The sequence below is a fragment of the Pyrenophora tritici-repentis genome, chromosome 1, assembly GCF_003171515.1.
Source record: "Pyrenophora tritici-repentis strain M4 chromosome 1, whole genome shotgun sequence".
Lineage (NCBI taxonomy): Eukaryota > Fungi > Ascomycota > Dothideomycetes > Pleosporales > Pleosporaceae > Pyrenophora > Pyrenophora tritici-repentis.
Genome location: NC_089390.1, coordinates 6007344 through 6019145, shown reverse-complemented (window position 1 = coordinate 6019145; position 11802 = coordinate 6007344). Strand labels below are relative to the sequence as shown.

The 11802-nt window shown below is 51.2% G+C and overlaps 5 protein-coding genes across 5 annotated transcripts; 4 read left to right on the top strand and 1 right to left on the bottom strand.

The window, feature by feature from the left end:
- Window positions 1–652: 652 nt before the first annotated feature.
- Window positions 653–1997, top strand: PtrM4_023550 (EI24 domain containing protein; the record flags this gene model as incomplete). The annotated part of the gene is made up of 5 exons (XM_001932128.2): window positions 653–740; window positions 811–917; window positions 965–1137; window positions 1184–1583; window positions 1635–1997. The coding sequence occupies 5 exons, from the start codon at window positions 653–655 to the stop codon at window positions 1995–1997; spliced, it is 1131 nt and encodes a 376-aa protein (XP_001932163.2).
- Window positions 1998–2526: 529 nt separating this feature from the next.
- PtrM4_023540 (acetamidase-formamidase) lies at window positions 2527–3314 on the top strand (the record flags this gene model as incomplete). Its single annotated transcript, XM_066103576.1, has 3 exons — window positions 2527–2601; window positions 2660–2967; window positions 3026–3314. The coding sequence occupies 3 exons, from the start codon at window positions 2527–2529 to the stop codon at window positions 3312–3314; spliced, it is 672 nt and encodes a 223-aa protein (XP_065965778.1).
- Window positions 3315–3513: 199 nt separating this feature from the next.
- On the top strand, window positions 3514–4060 carry PtrM4_023530 (acetamidase-formamidase; the record flags this gene model as incomplete). The annotated part of the gene is made up of 2 exons (XM_066103575.1): window positions 3514–3745; window positions 3867–4060. 2 exons carry the CDS (start codon window positions 3514–3516, stop codon window positions 4058–4060), a joined length of 426 nt encoding a protein of 141 aa, XP_065965777.1.
- Window positions 4061–7104: 3044 nt separating this feature from the next.
- PtrM4_023520 (Redoxin multi-domain protein) lies at window positions 7105–7921 on the bottom strand (the record flags this gene model as incomplete). The annotated part of the gene is made up of 5 exons (XM_001932126.2): window positions 7105–7136; window positions 7191–7356; window positions 7409–7454; window positions 7574–7691; window positions 7741–7921. The coding sequence occupies 5 exons, from the start codon at window positions 7919–7921 to the stop codon at window positions 7105–7107; spliced, it is 543 nt and encodes a 180-aa protein (XP_001932161.1).
- Window positions 7922–9022: 1101 nt separating this feature from the next.
- On the top strand, window positions 9023–11177 carry PtrM4_023510 (HSF1, Heat shock transcription factor; the record flags this gene model as incomplete). Its single annotated transcript, XM_066103574.1, has 6 exons — window positions 9023–9090; window positions 9145–9217; window positions 9273–9416; window positions 9488–10381; window positions 10430–10619; window positions 10666–11177. The coding sequence occupies 6 exons, from the start codon at window positions 9023–9025 to the stop codon at window positions 11175–11177; spliced, it is 1881 nt and encodes a 626-aa protein (XP_065965776.1).
- Window positions 11178–11802: the final 625 nt, after the last annotated feature.

Here is an 11802-nt window from a genome sequence, read left to right as displayed (position 1 = left end):
GCGTGCTATGTTTGCATTGCCGTACCGCGGATTTTGAGGTCGAGTTTCCCCTGTTTCCTGTCTTTTTCCAGCGTCCGGCGCTTGCGAGATGGTACTAAGATGGTGACTGGTGGGAGGTTTTGGTTCGCGTTCGGTGCTAGTGGGAGGCTGAAGGGAGTCCCTGACTACGTATGCGCTTTGACCACGGAGATCATGTCGAGTTTCAACTCATCCGAACCTCTGACCCCGCGTGTCAGAACGCCACTTGTAGTGTCTTCCGTCAGGCTTCGAGAACAAAAGTGCGTGAAAATGCTGCTGTGCGAGTCTGGCACATTCAACGCATCCCTTTGTTCGCGACATGTGCCAGCTGCATACAGATGGGTCCGCCAGCCGCGCGGATCGTAGGTACGTCATTGCTCCGCCAGTTCGCAGTGTGTTCGCACGCACACGCTTCATGCATCCACTTGGCCGCGGCCAGAGCAGACTGAGTGCTGGCAAACACCAAGAAGCTTTCTGTGCTCTCTGGTTCTCTCAAACTCTCCCCATATAATCTATCCGAGCTCGTCCTTTTATCAGAGCCAGTATACGAGGCCGTCGTGTCAGCACCTGCTTTGCCGTGCAGCACCATTACACAGACCGCCACGCTGCCTGACAGTCGAGTGACGCAGTAAACATGGACAAGTTGGATGTTTCGCAGTTTGACATATCCAACTTTGATCTCAATGCTATCCTGCGTGGAGCGCAGCTGACTCTAGTTGGTGGTGAGTACTTACTTGGCTCTGGCCATCATGGTATCGCAAGCGACGGCCTTTCTCTGACACACTCCCGTAGTGAACCGAGCGCTTCAGAACCCAGGCCTCTTCACTTCAGACCACTATCGCCAAGCTGTGATAGCTGTAGTTGCTGGCATCGCCATCCGAGTCATTGTCGCCATACCCGTACGTTCCGCTACCCACCACTGTATACTCTGTTCTGACATGTCCAGATTGTCGGTGTACGCGTGCTACTATGGATCGTCTCTCTCTTCGTCAACATGGACCACACGCACTTGGACGAAAGTGTCGTGAACGGGCTACACTTCCTTGAGCACACGGTGCTCCAAGTACCATTCTTCCTCATGACGATGATGCGCTACGTCACGCCTACTCTGGATCATATGTAAGGATATCTGCTCGTCGTATATGCCTCGCTAACAATCTCCCAGGTTCATGGACTCCCTGCGTTGGGTCGATGAAACCTATGTACAGAAGCACAAGACCGAAGACCCGCACAACCTCCGCGCCATGTACTACCCAAACCTCGAAAAGTACCCCGAACACGCACCGAAACCAGACAAGGAGAAGATGCCAATAAGGCAGGCTGTTATGCTGTATACCATGAAGCAGGGCAAGAAGGCTGCCATTTCCCTGGGAGTTCTTGCACTATCCTATGCTCCCTACGTAGGCCGCTTCGTGCTTCCAGCCGCCAGTTTCTACACTTTCAAGAAGTCAGTAGGAACTCAGCCAGCAGCCGCTATATTTGCTGGCTCTCTGTTATTCCCGCGCAGATATCTAGTCAGCTTCCTACAGGCTTACTTTTCGTCCCGCACTCTTATGCGTGAGCTGGTACGTATGGACTTCAACATATGCCCGATCCCTTCAACTAACCTCCTGTAGCTCGAGCCTTACTTTGCACGCGTGCGCTACACTCCAGAACAGAAGAAGCTTTGGTTCAGGGATCGAGCAGGCGTGCTTTTCGGTTTCGGTCTCGGCTTCTACATCTTCGTCAAGATCCCACTCGTCGGCGTCCTCATCTACGGCCTCGCAGAAGCCTCGACAGCATACCTCATTACTAAGATTACAGAGCCACCGCTTCCCCCGACCGAAGCCGACAAGTTCAAGGAAGAGTCGCTTCGTTGGAAAAACAAGCACGAGTTCTTAAACCTGCCCTGGCAACACATGGACGAATACAACCTTGCAATGCACAAGCCTGCGGTCCAGTCTGAAGTGCGCCAGACACCACGAAAGACTTTCAGTTAGATGAACCAGGCATTGAAGGGCTGCGTCACAAGTTACGTACGAGCAGAGAAACGCCGCTCGGTACGTCGAAAACGCGTTTCCTTGGTAGCCAGTCGCGAACAGTCCCACTCGCGCCGTCGGCAAGAAAGTACATATAACTGTGACGCTATCTGGTAATGACGATGATCGCGTCGTTTGTGGTATACCCCGCAGTGGGGTCAACGCGTCCCATTGGGGTAGGTAGCTTAGAGCTCCAAGTAACGTAACAGCTCCAAATCATATTATCATCGTGCTTATCATCCGCCTTGTACCGTTGGTTGGTGAACATGGATCTGTGCCGTCTTTTCGGCAGCTGGAAGCATCAGAGATAACAATCGGAAGGAGGGAGTGCGCTTTCCCTTCGCCCGTTGACTTCATAGACGCGTTTTCCCCTCCATTGCAACGGAGTGTTCTCCTCTTCACTCCTCTTTCCCCTCGTCTCTTATCGTACTCACAATATTAGAAATAACTTTCTTTCCTGAACCATCTTCCTCTTCTCTAGAATTGCAAGATGGGTAAAGAAGGCCTCAGATACGCTGCGAAAGTATCTCTAGACAAGCCAGCATCAGAGCAAAAGTGTCTCCATGTCTGTACCCTATACCTATTGGATTAGTTCTTATGAATCTTTCTGAACGTATTTCTAGAACCGCTGGCATCCCGAAAATCCCTCCTATGGCACCATCAAACCCGGCGAGGCAGTTAAGATCGAATGTGTAGACTGGACTGGTGGCCAAATCGGCAACAACGATTCTGCAGATGATGTACGCGACGTAGATCTAACCAAGATTCACTACCTCACCGGTCCCTTTGATATCGAGACTGCGGAGCCTGGTGATGTGCTTCTTGTCGAGATCCAAGATGTGCAACCGTTAGATGAACAGCCATGGGGATTTACCGGTATCTTCTCAAAGGAAAACGGAGGAGGTTTCTTGGATGAAATCTACCCAGAGCCGTACGTCTCGACTATCGTAAACACAAAAGAGTAAGAAAGACGAACTAACAAACCCCAGAGCAAAAGCCATCTGGGACTTTGAAGGCATCTTCTGCAGCTCCCGCCACATCCCCGGCGTCCGTTTCGCAGGCCTCATCCACCCAGGCAGTATGCACTCCCTCCATCCCTACTGTATACCACATCTAACCCATCCGCCCCAGTCCTCGGTTGTGCCCCCCTCGGCCGAAGTCCTAGAAACCTGGAACACGCGCGAAGCCGAACTGATAACCACGCACACCCACCTCAACCGCACCGTGGCCGAACCCCCCTCAACCCACCAACGTCCACGCCGGCTCTGCACCAGCTGACCTCCTCCAAAAGATTGGAAAAGAAGGCGCGCGCACCATCCCCGGCCGCCCCGAACATGGCGGAAACTGCGACATCAAAAACCTCTCCCGCGGCTCAAAAGTCTACCTCCCTGTCCATGTGCCTGGCGCTAAATTCAGCGTTGGTGACTTGCATTTCAGCCAAGGTGATGGCGAAATCAGCTTCTGCGGCGCGATTGAAATGGCGGGTGTGATTACGCTGAAGTTCAGCGTTATGAAAGGTGGTATGAAACAGCTGGATATGAAGAGTCCGATCTACATCCCTGGCCCCGTAGAACCGCAGTTTGGGTCCGGACGGTATATTTATTTCGAGGGGTTTAGTGTTGATGAGAAGGGCAAGCAGCATTATCTCGATGCAACGGTTGCGTATAGGCAGAGTTGTTTGAGGGTTGTGGAGTATTTGAGGAGGTTTGGTATGTCGTGTTCCCTTTTCATTTCTGTCTTCTTCCTACTCTATCCCTCCTATTACTTTTATTGCTTGTCTGTCTGCTATTTTGTGAGATTGAGGGCTTTTACTAACGACGTTCTGTCTAGGTTACAACGACTACCAAATCTACCTTCTCCTCTCGTGTGCCCCTGTCCAGGGCCACATTGCCGGTATCGTGGATATCCCCAATGCCTGCACGACGATTGGGCTGCCGATGGATATCTTCGATTTCGATATCGCGCCTCATGTTGTGCCTGAGAAGAAACAACTTGGTGCTTGTGCGTTTGCGGGGAAGAAGTGAGTGGGGTGTTGAACATGAGGAGTTGGAGATGTAGTGCGTAGGGCTGGACTTGGTTCGGGGTATGCATTACTTAATTCGAACGTCATTTCCCTTGCAATTTTTTTTGGAACAAACTGTCTCGTTCGCTCACTCATATAGTATCTGATAACAACTAACACACGGTTACCCAACACTGGAATTACTTTTTTTCCGTGTACGCACAACTTTTCTTACTCCTAAAAGACTACAGTATGTCACCGATGTTATTTTAACCTTTTCCCTTTTCATCCCTAGCATACAGGTTCCTAGGCTAAAGTGGTTTAGTCTAAATATAGGAACTTGTACCTTATCTCCACATGTGACTGCTATAGGCAGGCAGGCCGTTGCACCGCAACGCAGAAGCAGGGCGGAAATACGGGGGAGAGTGGGTACTAGATTGCTATGAATAGCGGATGTGAGTTTGGTTTGGTTGCGGGTATGTATGTGTAAGTAGTGCAGGGTACGTAAACGGTGGTACAGATTAAGGGTTTGCTTGGGGTTGTTTGGGTAGAGTGGGATGTAAGGGGCAAGGAGTTTGGTCTGGTTGCGGGTATGTACGTGTAATGTGTATGTAGGGTAAACGGTGGTGCAGGGTGCAGATTGAGTGTTTGTCTGGGCAGGCTGGGTAACGACGTACGTAAATGAGTGTTTACTGCTACGTCTGTTGCCACGCTGGTTGCCACGTTGGTTGCCACGCATCTGTTTGTTTGCTTACTAAACACCTTACACTTCAGACTTCATATTTTGTGTGTCCAATGTTCGGAATCAAGACTCTTTTCAACAGCACTTGGCACATAGCCCGAATTTCTACGCACACGGAGTATCAGATTCTGCATTCGCTTTCCAAGTTATTACTAACTTTTCAATCCCTTATTCAACACCCATTTAGTAAGTCATAAACGTGGCTGATTCAAGGACGTACAAGAGTATGGAGGAGATTGAAGATTTGGAGTGTACAAGTAGCGTTTACTAACCATGTTCAAGGGGAGTGTAGGGTGAGTGAACGATGGTAAAACTAAGGACACGTAGCATTACGCGGGTATAGAAGGGGTGGTGGGGTATCATATATTGTCATTTTTTTTGGTTTGTTTCGTTGACCGGGTAGGGGTAGTAGATAAGAGGTTGCAAATTAATCTTGGGATTCATGATGGGGAGGTCGATAGTATAGCTGGATGTATTATTTTATATCAACAAATTGCCTATAGCAGTGGCTTAGCATGCCTCCACCAATTTTCTAGCCCTTTCTTATATTCTTTTTAAGTACACTAAGACCGAGACTTATGTGTCTTGAATCATCGATCCCATTGAAGTATGTCCGTATCAACCTAGTTTCCCAAGTCATGTTGTTGCTGTGGTTACCAAGCCAAAGTTTTGTTTGTTTGACACCATGCTGTCCACTGAGTTTGTAAGCAGTTGGTCACTGAAATGCACCGGCTCTGATTCCCCTCTTCCAGCTACCAAGTCAAGCTCTTCATCTGCTGGAGGTGACTTCTGGCTGATTTGCAGAGAACAAGTCACTCACTACCACTACTTCTCATGGAAGTAGGTAATCACAGTGAGCGACTCTAAGATCACAAACTCGCACAATCCTGGTGGGATGAGTGTCGCTTTAGAGGCGGGCTGATATATCCAATCTCTCGGCTTTTGCCGTTGCTCCGCGGAGCTATGGGACCCCAATCTTAATCGGGTGTAAGAGCCCATGGTTCCCTTGCTCTTCCTGCTGCGCAACCAAATCCATGAGGTAAGCTGTGCCAGTATTGTTCATATCAGGTTTCCAGGAGCTAGATTCGTTCAGATTCCATACTGCGACTTCAACACAAGCGCGTGGTGTCTTGATATTTCTACACAATCCCTTCGGTAGAAGATTTCTGGTAGTTGTCTTGTAGCTCGCTTTCCAATGTGATTAGTGAGAGCTTTGCGTAATAAATTTCATGCTCAATTTTCACAATGGAAATCCATTTGATCCAGGGGTTTGCCGTTTGCGCTATATAAGGCAGAGAAGTCGCGCGACTCTTATGAATAGACACAAGCGCGGATGGAATTGAAACCCCAGAGCTAGATGCGATATTCGAAATTGTATGCTGGAGAAGAGGCCTCCTTATATACCACAAATATTTCTGCGGATCTCCGCACAGCCGATCCCACTGTCGGCAAGACTCTCGCTGTGAATATTTTTCTAAGCACCCGACCATTGCACCAGTCTATCCTCAACACCAACAACATGGAACAAAGATTACGAGTGCATTGTCGAGCCGTGGACGCAGGTAAAAATTGAAGGATTGAGTAAAGCAGGGAGAGCTTGTTCTAATGGAGGCGGTGGAGCGGACCCGAAGAAATGCGGCGAGGGTGTTGCGACGCGAGCGGAGGTAAGCGGAAGCGCAGCTGATGTTGGATATTTAGGAAGGATTTGGAAAACGCTGTTCGTCACCGTGGAAATTTGGGGTCCGCAGCTCTTTTACAGGTAGCCAAGGAAAACAGGATATGGCTCGAGAACACCATAACACAAGAGCATCGACAGCGTTGGTTGTGTTATAAGTGGAGGCACCACCAAACTACACAAGCTATGATCAAACGATGCGAAATGGAAGTATAACCATGGTATCTGTGCTGGTAGAGGAATGCCGAGATTATGAAGTACGTAAGCTCTACCAAAGTACTAACATAGCTACATTGGCCTCCCGGACAACCAACGAGTTATCAGGTAAAAAAACCGATTCAGCGAAGAACATGTGGAAGTCTAGTGAATGGCATCACAGACCATACAGACCATACAGGAACAGCTTAGCAAACGCAGGGCAAATGTAGAGTGATGCATTGAGCCAATTACGATAACTCACAGTCTCTCGATGGCCGGTGGTCTCTCACCCGAGGAGCAGACATGCCATGGTGGTTGCGGCGAATTGATTCCTCCATCAAACGTACTTGTCGAAAGTGTTACGCAGCTTCGGCATAATCTTCGGTCTTGGGAGGCATCAATGTTTGATCATCGTGCCTCACTCCGCACACGTATTTGCAGTGTAGATCTTCTACTTGTACAGAACCTTGTCGGCAGCAGAGACTAACCATGTTAGTAACGTGGTAGTTGGGGGAGTCAATCAGCAAGACTACAAACCGTTTAAGCCCGTGTTGTCGGGTTCGACGTGCGCTGCCTTTACGGCACCGTTTTCAATGACGAGGGCGTATCGCTTTGAACGGTCGCCGCCAAAGATGGAGGCGCCGTCAAAGGAGAGGTCGAGGGCTCTTGTGAAGCTGAGACTGGGATCACCCAGGAAGCGGATCTTGCGGACTATCAATATGACAACATTGCACGACTTGCACAGGGACACTCACGCCGCTGGAACCCGAAGGATCGAGGATTTTGCCCCAAGCTTTCATGCTGCACGTGGTCAGTGAGGGTCGCATGCAGTTGTGTATCCTCAGCTGGTGATGCACAAGTCTAATGGAACGTGCACGACACCAGTCCATGGGATTTAGGTAATTGTGGGCTGAACCTACACAAAGGGGTCGTTCACCGACACGACGAAGACATTGCCGGCATCCTTGAGCTTAGGTGAGTTGATGTAGCCGGGGACATGGCTCTCCGAGCAAGAGGGTGAAAAGGCGGCCGGGACGCCTGGGGGGCTGTTAGGTGCAGAAGATTGGGGTAGGTGGTGTGGACTCACCGATGATTAAACCTTTGCCGGTCAACTCCTTGGCGAGATTGACTTTGTTACCAGGCGAGCCCTCGACTAGGTCGACATCAGGCAGCTTGTCTCCTACTTTAACAAAGGCAGGAGCAGAGGCGTGGAACAAACGTCGGGTCGCAGTTGGGCGGACCAGACAAAGGCGGCGAGCAGCGAACATGATAAGGGTCCTGTGGGCTGTTCGGTGTGGGAGGTGTTGGATTGGCTTGGTGGTGGTGCAGTGCGTTGAGGTATGGGCGGGGTGTGGTGGTTGACAGGGACAGTAGGCGCACTACGGTACTAGGTGCTACGCTCAACACGGTCGGTGGCGCCTGCCTCAGCAAAATGGGGTTGCTACCAACTGCCACCATCAGTCTGGTCGGTCCTCGGCGGGCACCATGACCATATTTTACCATACATCTGACTCGAGTGGGCTCGCAGGCATGGCAGCGGCAGCAAATAAGGTGGATAATGAGCGACCCACATGCAATTCGCAGGCTTGTCCTGCGCTATGCCGATCGTGCCTTAAGCCGGTGATGAATCGTCAACGGCGCATCTGGCGGAGACATGCGTCACGTCCACGGAGACAGCCACGATTGAACAACTTTGTCGTCACAGCAAAAGGGCGGTTGGGGGTAATGGGCATGTATGGTAGCTGGAAATGAGGGTGCAGTTCTACATGTGTCATGGCCAGGAAATGCAAAAGGCGAAACACGCGTATAAAACGCCAATTGCCAGCCTCGCCTGGGGCAGGCCGCACTCAGTTGTTCGTATCCGTCCATGCCACTATGCCACCATCCCTGCCCTCTCCTCGGCAAGACTCCCCTAGCGCCCTACAGCTCAACTGCATTCCTCTCAAGCCCAGTGTTAACCTGCTTTAGGCCCGTTTAGCTCGCAAGTGCGTGCCGTGCAGAAGCCACGAGCGAGTGTGCCCATGTCTCCCTGTCTCTTACACCTGAAGGCCCAGATTCCGTCCATCATCCTCCGACCGCCTCGAAGAAGGCGTCCCCGTTTTGGCATATTTCGTCATCGCCCATCCAGGACCGATCGCTTGGCCAGGCAAAACTCTAAGCGCATCCAACACGGCTACGGATCTCTGCGCGCCATCCGTCGCTGTCGCCATTGCGGCCACTTGCGATTCCCTGGAGCCTGTGACGGGACTTTTTGCGAGACCTGTGGGATTTCGCCCTGACGCGAGCTTTCGGTAGCTGTCGCGCATCTCGAGGACTGAGAGAGAGGGAGGGCTTCCACGCCAGACAGCAATCGCTATTCAACCGCCATCATGGACCCCAACCAAGCTGGCGGAGGCGGGTCCAACAACTCGAGCGACTTTGTGCGCAAGCTTTACAAGTACGTCGACGCGCCTGACCAAGCGCCGTCGTCGTTGTGCTGATGGCCATCTAGGATGTTGGAGAACCCGAGCGACGAGAGTGTGGTCCGGTGGGGGAATGATGGCGACAGCTTCGTCGTCCTAGAAGTATGCGCCTTTCGGCCCTATGCCCATCAACTTCGTCCTGTTAACACTCAACCAGAACGAAAAATTCACAAAACATATACTTCCCAAGCACTTCAAACACAGCAATTTTGCTAGCTTTGTCCGCCAACTCAATAAATACGATTTCCACAAAGTCCGTCACAACAACGAAGAGAATGGCCAGTCGCCTTATGGACCCGGGGTATGTTCATATCCAGTGCCATGTAGTCTCGCACGCGCACATTCCTAGCTGTTTGACTGACCACTCCGCAGGCCTGGGAATTTAAACACCCCGATTTTAAAATGAACAACAAGGATGCGCTCGATAATATCCGACGAAAGGCGCCAGCGCCTCGAAAACCGAACCAGGCGTCCAATGAAGAGTTCGCGCCGTCTCAACAGATGGATATGGTTAGCGGACAGCTCATGGCAACCCAAGCCCAATTACATCAGCTCGAGGGTCGCTACAATGAACTGAGTATCCATCACTCCATGCTCTTGCAGGAAGTAATTGGGTTGCAAAAGACCGTGGTCAATCACGAGCATGTCATGCAACAAATAATGACGTTTTTGCACGGGGTTGACGCGACCCAGAGAAGGAACAGCAAACTCATCTTCGGAAACGCCACTTCTGAATCCCAGAACGGAGGCATTGAGACCACCCAGGCGACCGATGATGACAACCCAGCCTCGCCCTTGCAGCATGCTTCCAAGCTCCTTAGTGAGACAAACGCCGACGCCATGCTGAACCCTCGCAACTTGGAGCATATGAACGAGATCACCATGAGGATGAACGGCACATTGACAACACCACCCCCGGATTTTGCGGCTCGTGCGGCGGTACGACCTACAAGTCGTGGCCCGCCATCAGCAACTTCAACAGGATCGATGCGTTTAGAAAATCTCGATAACCTTGTGTATCCGGTTGGTTCGTCAAATGGCATTGACCCTATGTATAGTGAGCACATTAACAACATTCCATACGCAGCTCCACCAAAAGCCGTAGACCCAGCCGAGCCAAAATTCCAAGAAGGGAGGAAGAAGAGCACGATTCCCGACCCAGGCTGGATTCGCCCCCCACAGATCTTGCTTGTCGAAGACGACCCTACGTGCCGTCGTATCGGAAGCAAGTTCTTGTATGCCTTCCACTGCTCGATTGATAGTGCGGTAAGTTGTGTAGTCATGTGTTGAGAAGCACCCACTAATTGAAACCAGCTCGATGGTCTAGAGGCAGTCAACAAGATGAACAACGGTTCAAAGTACGACTTGGTTCTGATGGATATCATCATGCCGAACCTTGATGGTGTTTCGGCATGCCATTTGATCCGACAATTCGATACAACACCGATTGTCGCCATGACTTCGAACATTCGAAGTGACGACATCTCCATGTACTTCCAACACGGTAAGGCAGGCTGATCCTGATTCTAATCATACACTAACAATTCCAGGCATGAACGATGTTCTTCCCAAGCCATTCACCAAGGAAGGTCTCTTGCACATGCTGGAGAAGCACCTTGTCCACCTCAAGAAGCCGTCGGCCCAAGGCGATGGCACCATGGTAGCACCACAGCCTGTACAGATAGCACGACAGCCCTTTCTGAAGGAAGAGGATTCCCCAGCAAAATCACCACAAGCTGTTAGCAACTGGAACTCGCCTAACCAGATGCCAGGCGTCTCTCCTGTTGGTACAACGGTCCCGGATGACTTTGCGCAGGCTATGCGAGGGCAACCAGTGCAGCACCCAAGTGCTTATGGTGTTAGCGCTTTGCAAAGTAACATGGGGTACAGTAGTTCGCCACATATGCAGATGCCGCAGCAAGCGCAGCTACCCCCGGCTCATCGTCGGCAGGTCTCGGAGATTTCGGGAGGTGATGATCTCAACAACCCGGCCAAGCGCCAACAAATGTACCCTCCCCAGATGCAACAGCCGATGGGTTCCATGCAGCCTCGTCCACGTTGATATGTAAAGGACTAGACTACTCGTCGGGGGAAAATGGAATCAAGGACGAGGACGTTGAAGAATGACGGTCGGCTCAGGCCAAAAGACGTCGAGTACAGCCTTGGGGACCAGTCGTGGCAGCTGTCAGATGCTGGCCATGGATCACACAGCGCAAACCCCCCATTGTCGTGGCCGGCCCATGTACGCTATAGAAAAAAGTACAGGTATACGATGGCCCAAAATTGGCTGTCCAGGGAGTGCATGGAGGACTTTGCGAGCGGGTTCTTGGCGTTCAAGGCACTCCATGCGTTTGGTCTCGGGCTGGCTATCTGCTAGGAAATACCCTATCTGCTAGACAAATAAATATGTTCTGTTGTCCGTCCTGCTTCTGTTACCCTCTCGTATTGGTATGGTGCGGCCCGGCATTGGATGATTCCAAATGGCTTCGTAGCGGATTCGCATTTGCTGCAGCCACAAACTCTGTACGGCAGTCGTGTAAGATGGATCGTATTCTTTCTTCGGTGACGCCGGAACCAGCCCCTTTCGGCTAGGAGTGTCGTCGCAATAAGCATTTTCCAGACGATGGTGTTCTCGCGGTCCAGACCTTTACGGCCAGGCCAGAAAGCCGCGCACGAGCACGTTCGAG